At 43.1% G+C, this 19,999-nt stretch overlaps 1 protein-coding gene across 1 annotated transcript in view; it reads right to left on the bottom strand.

Annotated features, from left to right (window-relative positions):
* MLXIP (MLX interacting protein) overlaps positions 1-19,313 on the bottom strand; it is a 50,808-nt gene extending 31,495 nt beyond the window's left edge. Inside the window, exon 1 of the mRNA XM_033174383.1 lies at positions 19,036-19,313. Coding sequence (XP_033030274.1) covers positions 19,036-19,244 — 209 coding nt within the window. The 5' untranslated portion in view covers positions 19,245-19,313. The remainder of the gene's footprint in view (positions 1-19,035) is intronic.
* Between the last annotated feature and the right edge of the window lie 686 nt (positions 19,314-19,999).

Below are 19,999 nucleotides of genomic sequence, written 5' to 3'. Positions count from 1 at the left end.
ATACGTCCTGGTATCAATTCCTTCTCCTTCTGACACAATACCTCTCAGCCTCCTGGCTCTCACCTAGGACACCACCCACCCACCTTGGCTCTCACCCAGAGCCTAAATGAGTTCAAAGATCACACACAAGATCTCACAACAGAGAGGCATCATGAAACATGCCCACAGCTATGACCTACTCAGCACTGTCAGTTCCAAGCTACAGAATATTTGTTTTGGTGGGTTTCCCAGGAGGTCCAAAGGATTGCAAATAGGGCACCCATCCACTCATAGTTCCTTCTCTGTCCTTTGCACATCTCCTCTTCCAGTTGTCTATTAAAAAAAAACATAATAAACAAATGGCCCCTTATGCCTGACCCTGCTCAACAGCACATTATTTGCACGTTAACACCCTTAACTGCACCTTAATTATAGCTGATGGTTTATTTTATAATATCTACATTATGTGAATAATTTTTATGTTATATAATAAACATTTTATATATATATATTGCAGTATATTGGTTTTTAAAATAACAACTCATTTCTTCTTAGTATGCTAGTTTTTATGTGCGGACATGGGGAAGTGTGAAAACATGATTATCTCCCACCTGTAAATCTGAAGTGGTACAGTGCATTCAACCATGTTGGCATCTACATTCTGCATGTAGAAAATGCAGCTAACAACTAATTTTATTCTGGCACTGAGTCACTGGTAAATCCTTGTAGGAGATGAGTGGTGTCTTTTTGTTGCAACTTACTCAATTCCTAGTTGGAGCTTGGTCATAAAACTGTTAAGTGATGATACCCATATTCTGCTACACTTAAACCAGACTTTTAAAACAATTAATCTGAATGCACAATAATAAAACTGAGCAACTTAACACTTCTAAACCTAATTCTCAATACACATTCAATTACCTAGCATTTTTCAGTTCAACTAAACTAAACAAACCAGTTTCGACAACGGCTCACACTTTCTCCACATTTCTTTTTTGTTAAAGAAAATTAATCTAATCTCTTTTGTGGGAAACTGGACGCGTGAATTCAGCTCTCTTCAAGCCAAAACTAACAATATTTTCTCAAACAAAGGTTCATTCACAGCATCAGATAAGAACGCTCACTTATTGTGCTGTGGAGCAAAAAGGCAGACATGCAGGACAAAAACATTCCTGTATTGAGCCAATAAGAATTGTTATTTCCCTCCTGTCTGGGCGGCTTCAATGAAGTCCAAACTCACCCACTGACTTGTTTGTATACAGTTTTCAAAATGGCTAGAAAGCAAATCCCCAACTGCAGTGGAAAGCTTCAGGCACAGCCATTGGCTTACATCTGAAGCAGTGTGCATGCACACGAAAGCTCATACCAAGAACAAATTTAGTTGGTCTCTAAGGTGCTACTGGAAGGATTTTTTTATTTTTTATTTTTTTACATTGTTTTGATCAAGAAAGGATATATTTAACTCTGCCCTAGTGCCCTATTGCCACGGGGAGCAAAAGCTAAATTGGAGATCACATTTAAGGCTGTTTTTGCAATCTTATTCCCCTTACCAATAGGAGTATAGTTGAGGTCTTGTGAGACTTGCTGAAGCCAATCAGGAGTGTGTACAGTGCCTTTTAACAGTCTGTGGTGGTACACTAGCTGTGACCCTACCTGCATAGAGACAGGCTGGCTTTGGTAATCCAATCTCTGGTAATGTGCACGTCATTGTGGCACCATAAAGATTTACACACACACCCCCGCATGATTATTATTTTTTTGTTATTAGTGAGCTGCCGAGCTTCCTGTGTCAGTTATGGATGTTGTTTGCTCTATTTTATGGTATTATGTATTTGTATTGATGTTTTAATGTGTTATAAGTTGCTTTGAGACCTTTGGGTAATAAGCACCTAACAAGTCTTAAGCAGCAGCAGTAGTGACAGCTATTATTATAGTAAGAAGTGACTGAAGAACCTGCAATGGGAGACTGTGACATATAACTGCAATCATCAATGCTATGACTGACTCGGAGCAAGAACAACTATCCCTTTGGAAACCCCTATTTTGAAGCAACCTGATGAGATTGAATATTGCTATTTTTTATTACTGTACTATGGCAGAGGGAGAGGGAGGGGGAGATCTGTCATATGGACACTTTATTTGGCAGTGCCATAATTTCTTCCACATATTTGACAAGCTGGTGGGGTGTAAGGATAGGGAACAGAGAGGATGCCCTGGAAGAATTTTATATTTATCTCACTTCCTGCCTCTAAAAATAAGCTTTGTAATGCCTGCACCCAGTGCTTTCCCCCCAGAAAAATAGAATCATAGAATCCTAGAGTTGGAAGAGACCACAAGGGCCATCCAGTCCAACCCCCTGCCAAGCAGGAAACACCATCAAAGCATTCCTGACAGATGGCTGTCAAGCCTCTGCTTAAAGACCTCCAAAGAAGGAGACTCCACCACACTCCTAGGCAGCAAATTCCACTGCCGAACAGCTCTCACTGTCAGGAAGTTCTTCCTAATGTTTAGGTGGAATCTTCTTTCTTGTAGTTTGAATCCATTGCTCCGTGTCCGCTTCTCTGGAGCAGCAGAAAACAACCTTTCACCCTCCTCTATATGACATCCTTTTATATATATTTGAACATAGGAGCTGGTACCCACCACGAAGTTGTTATAGTAAGTGCCACACTTTTTAACAACTAAAAACAGAGGTGCTGGTACTGCGTACCCTTGAATACCCCCAGGAAAAAAGCAATGCATGTACTCCTTCCTTCTCTGTACTCCCTTCCATTCTCCTAATCTTGCTAGAGCTTCAGGAGTATGGAAGAGGATGAAGGTTTAAGTGAGGTGAAACAGAAGTCTGCGTGGAGCTGGTTTAACACAGAGCACTGGACTGCAAAGGAACGTTACAACAGATCAGATACAACTGGGAGCAAACTCTTGACCTCCTTTAAGTTATCAAGGGTTCCTTTATTCCTTTTATTGCGGCTGGGATGGACACAAACAGAGGGGACGGCGTAGCTTTGCCACTGTTACCATAACAAGTTGCAGTTAACATGCTCAGCTGCACTTGTGCTCGCCCCACCTAAAAGGTTCAGCCAGGGGCAAGAAGACACAAGCTGGCCACAACAAATGAGCACAGAAGACGGGACAGAGAACTGGATTGGAGTTCAAAATCCTGGTTCAACATGGGCTAAACTGGGAAACACTTATTTGTCAGTTTGTAAAGTTGTGACTAAGATACAACCCAAGTCACAGGGGTGGTTGCAAGAGACATTTGGCTTTAAAGCGCAAAGCCAACCTGGTTCAGCAAGTACAGAGGTACCTTGGAAGCTGAACGGAATCCGTTCCAGAAGTCCATTCGACTTCCAAAACGTTCAGAAATCAAGGCGCGGATTCCGATTGGCTGCAGGAAGCAGTGTCGGATGTTCAGGTTCCAAAGAATATTCGCAAACCAGAACACTCACTTCCGGGTTTGCAGCATTCGGGAGCCAAAACGTTTGACTCGCAAGGTACGACTGTACAAAGAAATGGAAGATTTCAGAAAATTCAGCTTCTCTCCTGCCGATGGTATTGCAAAGGCTGGGAAGATTCACCTGTCAAAATTAACTCAGCTATTCAACTACTGCATATACAGGAGCCCTGTTATCCTAAAGATACAAGAACCGTTTAACAATCTGATGTGAGTCATAATTCCGGCTGAAGTTGAAGCATTTCCAAAAATAACTGCCAAGCTGGAAGTGCCACCTTAGGTTCCTTCCAAGTATTAAAAATGACCACCCAAACCAAGTAATGGGTGCTGGCAAATAATCAAATGCTTTGGGATTCTGGGGGATTCCAAATTCTGCAAAGCCTTCAGGTCTAAGCAGCAACTCCAGGTTGAGATGATGTTTCATTTATCAGCAGAGCTGACCAAAATGGCTCTTGTGGAGTACCTCAAAACAACCTTATTCCCATTATTTATTAGCCTGTCTCTTACCCTAGATGAACAGGAGCTTGGGGAAGGTTTACTGACTTCATAGAACAGTGAGCTGTTTACCACATACAACAGGTGGAGAAACCTGAAGCTAGGCTCTTCTGTCACCAAGGATAATGTAGCATTCCCCACACAACATGACAAGCCTATAAATACCCTGAAGACTACAAGGATCTTATTCTAAACAGTCTCCTCAGTGTTCCAGAAAAGAGCATTTTGGAGAACCAGCTCACCTCTCCCACGCTGAATCTGGCCACAATGCAAACTCTCTCACGCACTGCAGAAACAGTCCTTCAGTTACAGCTCAAAAGCTCATCAACAGCACCTGTTTACTGTTGAAAGCATTAAACTGAACAGAAACCAGGCAAAACATTAATCACAGAAAAAGTTAGTCTAGTATAATTATAAGAAGTTACGTCAAGAATAATAAATGCAGGAAACCCTGAGAAAGCCAAAAGATCTCTTCCATAGCTTAAACAGGATTTGCAACAAGTTAAAATGAGATAAATTTTCAAAATGACCTGTATCACAGCAGCCAGATTTTAAAAGCATGTCCTTGGTATGTGTTATCTGAATTCTAGAAGGTGCTTAGAAAGCAAACATCTCTCTTTTTCAAATTCATATCACTGGCTGCAGAAAAATCACAGCACTTGCTTATAGAGCAGCCCTTTTAATGGAGGGTAAGGAATGTCTTTTAAAATGCTTTGCATGTTTGGCTTGCCTCATCACATTTGCCACTCCTGTGTTGGCCAACAAGGCCTGAAAAAGCCACGTCAGTTCCTGGTTATTTAAGGGCATGTAGCAGAGGGAGGGACCATCCTTTTGGCACCTCTTGCTGTCCTGCAGTTTGAAGTTTCCCAATTTATCCTCAGCAGTGGATCTGGGGTGCCATTAAGGGGAGTGAAGTTTCACACTGATGGATCTGGCCTATGTGGGACAATCCATCTGGGAGTTCCCAAGAAGACTGGACTAAGACCAGGAAATGGCAGCAAAAAGGATTTTAACATTTGTCTTAGCATGGAGATTTTTCAGTCCCCCAAACTTTCCCACAGGAAAGCTTTTGCATCATCATCTCTCTAAGCAGCACAAGAAATGCAGAACAGTCTTTTACTGCACCAGACTCAGCTGATATGAAAAATCATGGTTTCAGATACACAGATGTTTTCATCTAAGGCAGATTTGCAAAGGTTTTTTCTTTCTTTCTTTTAAAAAATGTTTTCCAGTTCATAGCTCATGAGTTTAGCCACTACACACTTCACTAAATAGCCAGGCATTTGGAAAAATTGACTCTACCTGAAAACAGATACAAGCTATTTTCTCCCACACCCCTGATTCATGTCAGGAGTGGAAATAAATGTAGGAATGGATTGTGTTGAAAATGAACAGCTGCTGCAGGTTTATAAAAGATAATTAGGTCAGCTTGATGGCTTCTCTAGGAATCTAATGATATGCATATACATGCACACACACACACACACACACACACACATCATAGGTCAAGAACAGCTGTTCCTGATCCTTTCAGAGCAACCTCTGATCATTTAGACAAAATTTATGGTGCAAATGCAATTGAAATACTCACAGTTCTGGTCGCCTCACTTCAAAAACGGATATTGTAGAGTTGGGAAAGGTTTAGAAAAGGACAACCAAAATTTTCAAGGGGATGGGGCAAATCCCCTATGCGGAATGGGCTTACCGGTATTCAAGGCTTTTTGAGTTCAGAGAAAAGACTAGAAAGAGAAAACTTGACAGAGGTGTATACAATTATCCATGATGTGGAGAAAGTGGACAGCAGAAAGTTTTTATCCCTCTCTTGGAATTTGCTGCCACAAGAGCAGAGTGCTGCTGTGCTCAAGTCAGGTCAGGTCAGCGAGCTTCTCACAGGATCTGGATGATCACTGTGAGAACAGGATGCTAGACTAAACTGGCCATTGGCCTGACCCAGCAGGCTTTTCTCATGTTCTTAAAATGAATATTTAACAGTAGAAAGTATACATATAATGTTACTGCAGTAATCATCTACCTACAGCATCTTAAGAGTTAACACAAAGCTGGCTGTCGCCTTCATTTTCCACTTTGAGCTGCTGTGCACAGCCAAAGTCAAAAGCATCTCATCTAAACATTTATCCATATTCCGTAGACTGATGCCAAAGGAGATGAAACGAAGAAAACAATGAAAAAGAGGGGGCCGGCACACTGGAGAAAACATGAACCATCTCATCCAAAGATACAAACTAGAAAAAAAAACAACAACAACCCTTCATATAATTATTCTCTTACTGAAGCCTATATTCTCTTGCTCATATAGAATAAAAGAATAATATATTTGAAGAATTGGAAAAGACCCTGAGCATCATCTATGACAGATGGCTGAAAAACCTCCAAGGAAGGAGAGTCCACCACCTTGCAATGAACAAAAGTGTCATTCCGTAGTGTCTCTCATGTTTTTTGGGGGTGGAAGCCATACCTGATTGACTGTACATAGTGAATAAAACAAACCATGTTGCATAAAAAGTAGTGCTCCCCATCCCCACAACTTCAGTCTTCTTGTTGCAAAGTATTAAGTGTGTCTATAAGTATTAAGTCCAAATCTGTGTGATCCAGGTTTCAAAGAGGTCCACATCTAGGCACTTCCAATGTCTCGTGATTACTGTGGCGGTTCGCTCAACCTGCACAGGTCCCCCAGACGTTTAACGGTCCATTGATACCTGCGCTCACCACTTTGTTAATTAACCGCTGCCACCAACCAGTCTGTCTGGTATTTACTTCACTCAGTTCAGTCAAGGAGAATATTGGAACAAAACTGTTTTATTTGAAGTTTGGTACATAAGCATGTGGTTTCTGAATAAACAGTTCTTTCTTGGTTGTGTTCTTGTTAACAACAGTGCCCAACGTTTTCTCCCACCCCTGTTCCTACTCCTTCCCTGGCCACCCTCCTTCCAACCTCTCAATACCCACAACCAGCCCCCAAGACAAAGACAAAGACCAAGACCCTGACAAAAGACAAGCCTAAAGACAAGCCCAAAAAGACCCCCTGCCTTCCCCGGGAGGGGTTTATATAGCCCACATAACTCCGCCCCCTAAAGGTTCTTACTGGTTATTCCTTTTAACTCCTTCTATGCCAATCCTAAGTTTGGGTGATCGCCACAATTACTAACTTTGCAGCTGTTAACAAGTGTAAAATTAAATTCTTATTAATTAAATTATGGGGGTTGATAATTAAGCAGTACCACTTTTGGGTCCAAATGGAACTTTTGTTTTATAACCTGATTGATCAAATGTTGAACTTTCCCCCGAAACCTTCTATCATTTATTATTATAGCTAGACTATTTTTTTAATTTACATTTAAATTGCTTGGGAGAAAATATAAGTAAAGTACTAATTGCTGCTCATTTGAAAGAAAGTTTTTGTAAATGTATGAATATTTTACACCATATTAAAAAAAACAGATTAACAAGTTGTCTCAGGATAATTGTTGATGTTGAAAAATTTACACAGATTATTTACATTTATTTTTGAAATGTGATTCCTAGTTTTCAGTGGTTTGTGTTGCATTATATTAAACAGATGGCTGGCTATATCCCAAATGAACCAACTAGAATACCAGCTGGATACTATTGAATTATTTGGAATGATGTCTGGATAGTACAAATGTTGAGATGGTTACTAACTTATTGGTAGTGGCAAAAATGTTAATTCCCAAGTACTGGAAGAAGAAAAGTAGCACCTCTGTTATCAGAATGGTTTATGGGACACAGCTATAGTGTATAAACATATGATATTTGGGTTCAGGATTTTCTACAGATAAAGATCAATTTGTAAAGAAATTGTCACTCTTTTTCATTTTTTTAAAATGATATCATTTGGTGATGTAGTGCAATCTTGTTTTCACTGGTTTAATGAACGTTCAAGCAAACCAATATTTTTAAATAATGCGATGAATTATTTAGAGTTTTTTTATTTCTTTTTTCCACTGTGTTTTGTTATAAGAAATGTTATATTGTTTTATGTACTGTATTGCATTACCATTTATTATGCAAACCACTGTGGGGCCAAATGATGAGCAGTCTCCACATTTCTTAAAAACGTAAATAAGTGCTACAAAGGTGTTTGGAAACATGCGTAAACAGGAAGGTAGATTTGTCAAAGACATGGCTTGGGAAAAGGCTCCCCCATTCAAGCATCTGCTGAGTGGTGAAAACCACATTTGTGGCTGGTGTTCATCTAAAGAAGACATACAAATGCTCAGAAGAGACGCATTGGAATAGCTGCTGTAAATGGAACACCAGGCCTCAGCATAAAAAGTCTCCAACCTGGAGCCATTCTTCAACCACTGGGACAGAACAGAGTGATGAGAAGTCAAGTGCTGCCTCACTTAGCACATCAGAGCCCTTCACCTTATCAAGTGGCACTTAATTATCCTACAATGTGGCGAGTGCTGGTGAAAGGAGTGCAGTCAGTCCGCTTGTGCCCATGACTGGCTCCCAGGCAGCCAGCAGAGAGGCGATGGAATCAAGCTGCAAACATTGACACCCCTGACAAGCTCGATAAAAGGAGCTGCTATTGACTTGTCTGCTTAACAAAGGCCACATAAAAGGATTATAAATACAAACTTTCCCTTTGCAGAGAAACTTTGGATTTTATAAGCCTTCCAGCTATGCAGGCAGCTTTTGATGTGGAAGAAGGGGTGCTTCCGAAAAGAGCAAAATGAAAATATTAACAGGTGCAGCTTTCGTTTGTTAGCATAGGATTGCTGGAATACCAAAGGCAAATCTTGAGCAATATTATGGCTGACAGGCAAACTACATATTACATCAGGGCGCATGTGACCTCCCTGAGATGACCCCTTCCATCTCTACAGTTCTAAGACCATGGTGGCAGAGACTGAGGGGCGCGAGAGTCCAACAGCATCTGGAAGGCCACAGATTCCCCACAACTGCATATAACAGACCTCCAACTATTCTATTTCAAATGAAGAGAAACCTTGGAAGGCTGCAATTTTGAGCTAAGGAACAGCAGGTGGGCTGGAAGAGCTAGGCTTTCCTCCCTAGCCATTTCTCCCCATTCATATATATGAAGGCAGCCCTGCTTAGAAAAGTTTTTAATGTTTGATGTTTTATCGTGCTTCTACTATTCTGCTGGGAGCCGCACAGAGTGGCTGGGAAAACCCAGCCAGATGGGCAGGGTATTATTATTATTATTATTATTTCCTGCCAAAGAATTTTAGATGAATGTCAACAAGTGTAATTGTACATCTGAAACGCCCATGTTTTCTCTCAACTGTGGCTTTTTACAGAATAAGCTTTGCAAGAAAGAAACTGTAGGAAAAAACTCAAGGAGAGCTCCTGTAAATGCTTCAGCAAGTGAATTTTGCAAGGGATCAGTAGCAAGTGTGCGGAGGACGGGAGATGGAGAAAGGAGAGAGATTTAACAACAATTTACAGACAACTGTTTTGGGTTGGTTAAGTCAGAGATGGTAAAGTTTGAGAAGTCCTTGCTTAAAGAATGCACTGCAGACCTCTCAGCCTTTGTTGACCTGCTGCTAGGGACACAGCCCATTTAGTACTGTGAACTTCTTGCCTTTGTTTGTTTTAGCATAGCAGCACAATCCACAAGCACCCTATCAAGAGCAACACTTTTCTGCCATTGGGAGAGAGAGCAGGCAGTTCTGTCAGCACACAAGCAGGTACTTTCACAAAGCATTCCAACTAAGAACATATGCAGATTTTACATGGAAATGTTAGCTATCTGATCCTATACCCACTGAAGTGTCTCTCTAACTACCCATTTTGACTTTATTTCTGTTAAATAAATCAAGGCACGGTGTAATGTGTTGTTATTCATCTGAGGTTGTATTTACCTAATTTTAAGACCTGCTAAGAAACAGATGATTGTCATTATGCCCTGATACGTAAAACCACAGAATTCAAGGAGGGTGTACTTTCTTTTTTCCTTGACTGTATATATGAAACACATATCAATAGAAGTCAGATTATGCTTATTCCAATTCTAATAGTAATCATCTGTGTAGCTACAGAAACAGATGTGCCTATATTTTCACAATAGGATAGTATCGACTGAGCCCTCCTCCCAGAAGGAAATGCAAAAATTGCCTGCTAATAGTTCTGGGAAATAACCATTGCACAAGCAGAAAAGAAAATACTTGGAGCAGCCCCAGCAATGCAAAATGAAACTCAGCAACAGCAAACCCAGTGGTACCAGACTTTGGGGGCAGGCGTCCAAGACCCTACTTAGGAAAATGAGCAGGTGGGACCCCAAACACAGCAAGGCTGCAATTTTGGAGTAGGTGAAGCCAGCATTCAAAATCCCCCAGGCACACTTTGCAACCAAATGAAGATGCCCGGGCACCGACTGGTATGGTGCCTGACATCTCCACCATCTGGGGGTGCATGCCTGGGGATCCTTGGGTCTTGACAGTTCTCACACACTAGCAACACATCCTGTAGAATTTTATCCATGATATTGTATCTGCACAATCAGAATGAATTTCAGGAACCAAAATGTTGTATTGAAAAATATAACTTTTGAGTCGTCTGGCCAAAAAATGAGGGGAAATGTCTGTGTGTCTTATGGAGTGAATGGTGGTCCCTGGAGCCGAATTGCCCAGGAGCCAAAAGCAATTGTGCTTTTTTTTTTTTTTTACAAAGAGAGAAGGGGGTGTTGAAAGGAAGCCACTGAACAGCTGATCAGCAAGTGATTGGGAGAGAGATAAGGCTCCCTTTCAGCCCCGCCCCCTTGCCCAGGCCTCCATTGTTGAATGTTCTGCAGAGGAGGCTGTTTCCCCAGCGACATGTGACTGGCTGATTAGATTATCTGTCTGAAAACTGTAGAAACTGCTCCCTTTCCTTTCCTAAAGAAGCTGCAGAACTGTTGCGTTGAACCCCATAAAAATGGGGCTTTTCCTCTTTGCAAAAGAAGCTGCACAACTGTGAGCTGTTCCCCCCAAACGAGGCTTTCCCCCCCTTTGCAAAAGAAGCTTCACAACTGTGAGCTGATCCCCCCCAAATAAGGCTTTTCCCCCTTTGCAAAAGAAGCTGCACAACTTTTGAGTTGATCCTAAAAAAACGGGGCTTTCCCCCTTTCCTCCTCTAAAAACTTGGTGTGTCTTATGTTCAGGTGCGTCTTATGGAGTGAAAAATACGGTATATATCCGAGTTTCTAACACTGGTGAAGTAATACCCACCTACTGTCTGAAGAGGGACATTCCAATAAGGCAATCAAGTCCTGAGTCCAAAATTACCTAACTGCACCATTTTCATTTACTACTGTTTTCATTTTATACTGTAGTCTGAAAACAGATGGGCTCTGGAATGAAATGGAATGACAAGCTCCGCTAGAAGCAAACATGTCCATTACAGCAGATATAACAGCTTCAATAAACAATGTTGTGATTCCTGTGTTACGCAACTTCTTCCTTTTCAAGCAGTCACTTCATCCACAGGGAGGATACTGCTCAGAATTTTGATGCTGTGTTCTCATGCCAAGGATTCAATCCCATCAAGCTCAGGAGGACTTGGTTACAGGTAAAAGGTAAGGTAAAGGTAAAGAACCCCCTGGACGGTTAAGTCCACTCAAAGGCGACTAGGGGGTTGCGGTGCTCATCTCGCTTTCAGGCCGAGGGAGCCGGTTTTTGTCCACAGACAGCTTTCCAGGTCATGTGGCAAGCATGACTAAACTGATTCTGGCACAACAGAACACCATGACGAAAGCCAGAGCGCACGAAAACGCTGTTTACTTTCCCGTCGCAGCGGTACCTATTACCTACTTGCACTGGCATGCTTTCAAACTGCCAGGTTGGCAGGAGCTGGGACAGAGCAACGGACACTCACCACCGTTGTGTGGATTCAAACCGCCGACCTTCCAATTGGCAAGCCCAAGAGGCTCAGTGGTTTAAACCACAAATGCCACCTGCGTCACCTTGGTTCCATGTAAAGAAGCATAGAAACAGGATGTGTATGAGGTACCTAGAGTCCGCAGGCTGAAATCCTACTTTAGGATTCTCTGGATGATCGGGTTGCAAGGAATTCAGGCATGGAACTGCCAACACAACTTCATCCTAGGCAGGATGCAAACTGATCATGCAGTGCATGTCTCTGTCCTACACAGGACCTTTTGTACATAAAGCTTTTTCAACAAATGGGTGTCCAAACTGTCCATGAAGATCTCTGAATGAGATTATGCCCTGTCTCTAGGAGGCTTAGCCCACTGATGAACTGCTCTTACAGAAGGACACAATTTCTACTGTTTAACAGAAAACAATCTGAAGCATACAACCATTTCTTTTTGTTCACTGTTGCCTCTTCTTGGATCCTAAACCACGGAAATACAGGTCTTTTCATTTCACATGCACTATAAACAAGTCCATAGTTCCAGCTCTGTAGGAACAGAGATACAGGCCTGACCCACAGCTGGATGAGAAAACTAAAGAATCCCAATATAATGCTCTAAGCTCTTTGGTGAGAGATTGGTAGGTACAAATGCACCAAAAATAACTAAATGCAACAATTACAGGTGGGTAGCCGTGTTGCTCTGCCATAGTCAAAACAAAATAAAAATTTCTTTCCAGTAGCACCTTAGAGACCAACTAGGTTTGTTCTTGGTATGAGCTTTTGTGTGCATGCACACTTCTTCAGATAGATAGGCATCTGAAGAAGTGTGCATGCACACGAAAGCTCATACCAAGAACAAACTTAGTTGGTCTCTAAGGTGCTACTGGAAAGAAATTTTTATAAATGCAACAATAAGCCTGATGCTTGCTTGGCATAGACTCTGACCAATGCAAGACAGAATGATAAATTTATCATACTCCAAAAACGTAATATGAACAGTGCAATCAACTTTCTTTCCTTTTAGTCAGATCTGCTGCATTCTATTATCTTTTTAAAAATATTTACAATACAAATAAAATGCTCTGCTAGTCTTTTAGGCTGCTTCCCAAACCACTTCCTGTGAAAAACTGCTCACTTCAGGGTTAATGCTTTGTCTGTTTATGACAGATTAATCTCCCAGAGGTAAACTGGCTAATCAGGCAGGAAAAGTGTCAGTCAATTTTTCCAGCATTACCTTCACCTTCACCAGAAGGAGATAACAAACCACATGATCCAATGGTTGGTTTCACAGAGACCATTGCCCTTGCTTTTCTACTGCAGAATCCCCCTAACTGTACATTTTACAGGGCTAAAGTTGGTAAGCTGCTCCTTTTACAGGGTAAAAGATGCAGCGTACCAAAGCCAGCCTTCTTCCTAAACTGCATACAGGGAAAAGAACAAGAAGAGACTCTTCTTTTTTATCTTACCCTACTAGCCTCAAGCTGTAGCAGCCTTACAAATAAGTTCACAAAAATTACGACACACAAAAAGTCACTAGTTCCATTATTCCACTAAATGCTGGTTATTTATTAACTAGAAGGAAAGGGAAAAGAGACACAATCAGCTTTTGTGATACTTCCCTACCAAACTACTTGAAAGCAATTCTTCTTTGCTTGAAGTGGCCAGCTGCATGCAAGCAAAACTATCCTACACAGCTTTCATACTGAAAACCTCCATAAAGTTAAAGACTTCAGACCAGGACTTCTAAGGCATGGAAGACCGGATTTGTTTGTACCTGATGGGGGGGGGATGTGATATTTTCATTCTGTTTACCGGTATATATTTTATTTAAGTACAGGATTCAGCTTTGAAATCTACTTCCTTGGAAATTATGTAAAAATAAATTTTAAAAGCATACGCATAACCTTGAAGCTTCTGTGGGCAGCAACAAATGGGCATGACAAGTTATCAACGGAGTTAGTTTCGGGGTCATATAAAAATGTAAAGGTAGGGGGGAGGAGTAAGAGAGAAGTAAACGTGCCTTTTTCCACACACATTCAACAAATAAAAAATTGACATGGTAATATTTTATTACAACCATGTCAGTGGTTGGTTAGTATGCAAACCTGTGAAGCGTCTACATATCCTTACTCAGTGAATGTTGATCTAATTAAAATATTTTACCCATTTTCTAATTTCCTGGAACACCATGATAGAAGGAATAGCAAAGGGTCTGTACTAAGAAAATATTGTGGCATATGCTTCTGTGGACAACAGTCCATTTCCATAAGATGCATGAAGTGTTATCCTAAGTGATACACACAAACACACACACACAGAGAGAGAGAGAGAGAGAGAGAGAGAGTTGTGGGATACAGGGAGGAACTGTAACTGTATGGTTTGAATTTCATTTTCCTATGATCATGGCTATAAGAAATTAGTCTTTAATGTGCCCCAATGCTTGTTCCCTCCCTGCCCTGACCTCCCCCCCAATACTGAAAATTTTCTGGGAAGTTATCCATTTCAATTTTTTTACCCACCCTCACAGCACTGAAATCAACAACAATAATCATAAATAATAATTTCACACATCATTTTAACCCAAAATTTAAGAGGAGCTAGGTTTTGTTGATATCCTAGTCTGGGCAACCTCAACAAACAAGATTCAGAGGGCTTACACTAATTAATCCCAATGTTAACATCATTCCTAAAATATCACCAACAGCCACACATCTATCTTAAGCAAAGTCTCCTTAACAGATAAGATCGCCTCCAAAGCACGCAAATGGATCAACAGAGTAATTTCTGCTCGCTTTATGAAGCTGGTGCATTACTCTACCTCAGTATAGGCTTGTTTGCTGCATATTCTAAAAAGAGCTTACACAAATCGCAAGCAATATTTACACACCTGTGTTAAGAACAAGAAGGGAAAACATTCAACAGCAGAAAAAGTACCGGTAACAATATTTTGTGTCACTTGAACATTAGCCTCTCTCTTTCCATAACAGGAGAAAAGGAAGTAGTTACACAATTTCTATGCATGCATAGTTTGGGTAAATCTGAAGTTAACAGAATCCTTCACAAAATATCTTGCACGTTTTCATTAACTGAGGGAGAATCACTGTTGCAAAGCATTGTGAGACAGTGCATGCCTACAGACACCTATCTAATCTGGATCAGTCACAATCTTTGATCCTGTTGTGATACTGTACTTTGATCTTTAGGCAGTGAAGCCAAAGAGAAGAAAATGTTCCTGCAATACTTTGTAGAGGTAGATAAAAGACTTTCTAGGTCTCATTACTGTAGCAGATTGAATTTAGCACACAATGCACAATTTGCCTACTACAGTACTAGCTTAGAAAAATGAAACATGTCCCTCCTACAACAACAAGACGGTTTCTCTTCTGAAATACTAGCCCACTTAGAAACAAAATTCAGCTGTAGCGCTAATAGTCCACCTGACACAATTGTGTTTTGGTATTATTGAAAGCAAGTTTGCTTTGTAACTCACTGCCTGGAAAGCAGCCCCACAAACTGGTCTTGAACATCAGAGCAGCCCTGCTGGATCAGGCCAAAGGTCTACCTAGTCCAGCATCCCTTTCCCCTTAGTGGTCAGTAAGATGGCTATGGGAAGCCCCCAAACAGATCATGTGTGCAACAGCACTCTCTTGCCCATGATCCTCAGCAACTGGTATTTATAGGTACACAGCCATCATGACTAATAGCCACTGATAGCCTTATCCTTCTTGAATTTGTCTCGTCTCTTTTTAAAACCATCTCCATATCTTGTGGTTGCAATGTGTGAAATATTGCTTTTTGTCTGCTCCGAATCTCTTGCAGGAAGAGCAACTTTTATCCACTTCCTTCACACCATGCGTACAGGCCTTTATAGTGCCTGTACACATTCCTTAGTTCTCTTTCTCCAGAGCCCCAAACATAAACTTTCCTTGCAAGGAAGTTCACCAGTCCCTTCGTAGCCCTTTTCCACACCCTGCTTTTCTAGCTAGATTACTGGTTTATGCGCCAGCTCCAACTTCTGAAACAGACAGTCTAATGGCAGACTTTAAAAAACCAGAAACTGTGTTTTAAAGTTATAAACAGTTTGCTCATAGTAGTATGACAACAGACCTTCTGTGTAAGGAACAGAATGTTAAACAAGACAGGCCTTGGTCTAATCCAACAGGGCAGCTCTAGCATTTGTTACCAATCCAATTAGCTTAGCACAAATTTACATTGCAATGTTGAGCAAATCATGTTCCTGAGGCAAGTCGAGGAGAATCGTCCCAGAAAAATCAGGCTGTAATGTAAATTCCCAAAAGTTGTTTCCATTCTCTCATGGTATGCTAGACATCTATCAATGTAGCTTTTGACACTTCAATCTCTCAATTAAAAGAATTAATGCATACAAAGGAAAAAGCATGGTAAAGAGAAAGTACACTCTTTTCTTGCAATGGGCAAAAGAGGAGTGGAAACCAAAACAACATCCTGACTTGAAGGAGCTTAAGATTTTCCACCATAAACTTACTTTTATAGCTCTTTCTGCAAAGAAGATTTGCAGTTAACTACTTTGGCTAATTTGGGATCACACCCAAGACAATTGTTGATGCGTACTTGAAAACTGCTACCGCGAAAGACAAGATAGAATCTCACATTCTTTGCAACACAAATTCAGTACATTTTTTAATGTCTCCGCCTACACTAAATCAGCCCACACTTGCCCCTCTCACAAGCCTCCAGAGCAGGCTTCCTCAACCTCGGCCCTCCAGATGTTTTTGGCCTACAACTCCCATGATTCCTAGCTAGCAGGACCAGTGGTCAGGGATGATGGGAATTGTAGTCTCAAAACATCTGGAGGGCCGAGGTTGAGGAAGCCTGCTCCAGAGGATACAGGCTTCGTCTGCACTGCAACACATCTTCCCCTCACAGTTCCTGGGTAGTTAAAGCAGGCACAGGCAAACTCGGCCCCCCAGATGTTTTGGGACTACAACTTCCATCTTCCCTAGCTAACAGGACCCAGTGGTCAGGGATGATGGGAGTTGTAGTCCCAAAACAGCTGGAGGGCCAAGTTTGCCTATGCCTGAGTTAGAGCCTTAGACTTGAATCTGAATACCCCTACTCAAGCACAATTTGAACATGATGTTAGGACAGGCACCATCTCACCTGAACTGCAATTACCGGATGGGAGGATGTGGACAAATGTCTCCGTCCCTTACTTTTTATGACATGCATTATTCTTACATGTCTATATAGGGAGGGTTGTTCATGTTCAGCTAATAAGGGTGGGGGAATCATAGAGCTGGGGGCCATGGATTTTATGAAAGGCCCCCCATTTCCTTCTCCGCTGCTCATCAACTGCCACTGATAACGTACCTCACAGGGTTGCCATGAGGATAATCCTACTTCATAAGGGCCGAGTATGGGGCAACCATGCTCCAAATCTTTACAGGAAGGGTGGGATTTATTTTTTAAGCATTTGTATTAATAGTATTAATCAGTGGTGCAGAAGAATGGAAGCACAGCTCCATGACTTTTTTCAGAACACGGCAAATGATATCATGTGACAGAGGGCAAGGGCAATTGGCAGGCAAGGGAATGAGGTGATGATGAGGCTTCCAAGTTTTACTACTTTTTGTAACACATTAGCACAGAGGAAGTCAGAGCATGAGAAAAATAATCAAGCAGAGACTGGACTCCAACTCCCATCAGCCCTAGCTAGCAAGAGCAACAGCTGAGGATGGTGGGGGTCGCAGTCCCTGGCGTTCATTGTGCAGGCAATCACAATGAGCTCCTACAGCTGAAAATTTACCACTGCATGGCAACTGGTATCCATTTATAACCAACGTTTTGATACATAAGCTCTCTATGAAGTAGTGAGCACCCTATTAATACAAAAAACACACTCAATCAATCATAACAAAAAACCCAGTAAAATCGCTTCCCAATATTTGGACACCCCATGTCCACTGCTGGCCCAATGACATGGTTAAAACTCCTCCACAACAGGTAGGTAGCCGTGTTGGTCTGCCATAGTCAAAACAAAATAAAAAATAAAAAATCCTTCCAGTAGCACCTTAGAGACCAACTAAGTTTGTTCTTGGTATGAGCTTTCGTGTGCATCTGAAGAAGTGTGCATGCACACAAAAGCTCATACCAAGAACAAACTTAGTTGGTCTCTAAGGTGCTACTGGAAGGATTTTATTTTTTATTTTGTTTCTCCTCCACAAGAGTTGCATGCAGGGCAGCAGCACTCTGGACTCTGTGCTGAAGGGGTGGCATTAGAAGGAGATGCTCTCACCAACCCGACCTGCTTCATGCGCTTGCTGCACACACATCCACTCACAAGCAAGCCCCGTTATCTCCAAACGGACTTTGGTGGGCCAGTAACCGTTTCTCAGCCTAGCCTACCGCACAGCTGCTCATTCCACCACTTCAACTGGCGGAACTGGCACTACTGTAGGAGCCACTTAATACTTGTTTAATGCAGCAGCACCTAAACTTTGGAACTCCCTGCCTATTGAGATCAAGCAGGCGCTTTGATCTCTGACTGCGCTCTTTGTGGCGGCTGATAAAAACACGGCTGCTTAGACAAGCCTATCTGGATGCTTAAAAGGTTGAGGTGATTTTAATCTGCCTTAGTATTTTAACTTTTGTACGTTTTCACAGTAGCGTCGTGAGTTTTCCCTCGATTTTACCGTTTTACCTTTCGTAAACCGCTTTGCGAAAGAAAGAAAAAATTAACCATCGAGCTGCGCTTAAATCTTATGAGATAAATAAATAAAAAATCACCACCAGGTTGTTGTTGAGGGAAGGGGACAGAAACGTGTAGTGCCTTGGAGAAAAGGTGGCTGGAAACAAAACAACAAACAAACCGAGGCTTGCTCCAACTAGCCAAAATAAGATCAGTAGCAGTAGTAAATAACAGACAGTTTCTGATTCGATCCCGCAATGACCCTCTTTTCCTCAGGAGATCCCTATTTTCATAGGGAAAACGTTGGAGGGTCTGGAGTTATATGACCCCCTGAGCCAAGGCCACAAGTAACTATGCACCCTTCAGAAGGCAGGTTTCTCTGGTTTAATGTTTTATTAACGTTTTGATATGTGTTGGAAGCTGCCCAGAGTGGCTGGGGCAAACCAGTCGGGTGGGAGGGGCGTTTATTATTTATATTGTTGTTGCTGCAGCTGTTGTTGTTGTTATTATTATTACTAGTATTGTTATCATCACCCCTCTTTTCATCAGAGGGTATGAAATGCGGGCGCCCCCTCCTCACCTGTAGGCGAGGCTCATGCACTCGAAGAGCTTCGTGAGCGAGGCGTCGATGCTGAGGCGGCCTCCCCCGCCGCCGTCGCCCGCCGCGCCGCCTCCCCCGCCGGCCCCCGCGGCCGCGCCGAAGCGGTACGTCTGGCAGGTCTGCTCGTTGACGGTGTCGAAGTCGTAGCCCTTCTTGGGCGGGTGCTCGCTGTGCGGAGACGACACCATGAAGTGGCCCGAGTGGATGATCTGCGCCGCGACGCCCGACCGCTTGCCCGGCGCCCGCCGCCGCCCGCCCCCGGGGGGCCCCGCGATTCCGCAGCGCCCGCGAGGGGCCGAAGCCGCCGCCGCCGCCGCCGCCACAGCGCCGCCGCCCTCGTCCTCGCTGTCCTCCGACGAAGAGAGCACGGCCGCCTCCGCCCGCCGCGACAGGGGCGCCGCAGCCCCCGGGGCGGGAGAGGCCGCCTCCAGCCCCGGGAAGCGGCCCGCCCGGAGGAACACGCCGGCCGCCATCGCGGAGCAGCTGAAGGAGGGCTGCTGGCCCTGCTCGTCCCCCGCCGGCTCCGTCTGCCCCGTCAGGCCCGGCGCGGCCGAGTGGAGCTCCTCGGCCGGCCCGCCCCGCCTGGCCCCGCCTGCCTCTCGGGCGGCCGCCTCCGCCGCCACCTCGGCCGGGCTGGGAAGGGGCGGAGCGGGGCGCCTGGGAGCCTCGTCGGCTGTGCGCGCCCTTCTGCTTGGCCTCGGAGGCGAGTCAGTGCCTCGTTCCCGGCTGGCGGGCGTCGAGTTCTCTCGCCTCACGCAGGAAGGCGGCTGATAGGGATTTGTTTTATTTATTAGACTTGTATATACCGCCCTTCCTCCGCGGATCACAGGGCGGCTCACAGCATAAAAACACAAGAGGGGAACACGAAATGCGTAGGAACAAGAACAAAGCGGACTCAACACCTCCCCGCCCCCAAAGCCAGCCATAAGTACATTTGCAACTC

Source organism: Lacerta agilis, chromosome 17 (assembly GCF_009819535.1).
Source record: "Lacerta agilis isolate rLacAgi1 chromosome 17, rLacAgi1.pri, whole genome shotgun sequence".
NCBI classification, from domain to species: domain Eukaryota; kingdom Metazoa; phylum Chordata; class Lepidosauria; order Squamata; family Lacertidae; genus Lacerta; species Lacerta agilis.
This window is presented reverse-complemented; position numbering and strand designations above follow the sequence as displayed.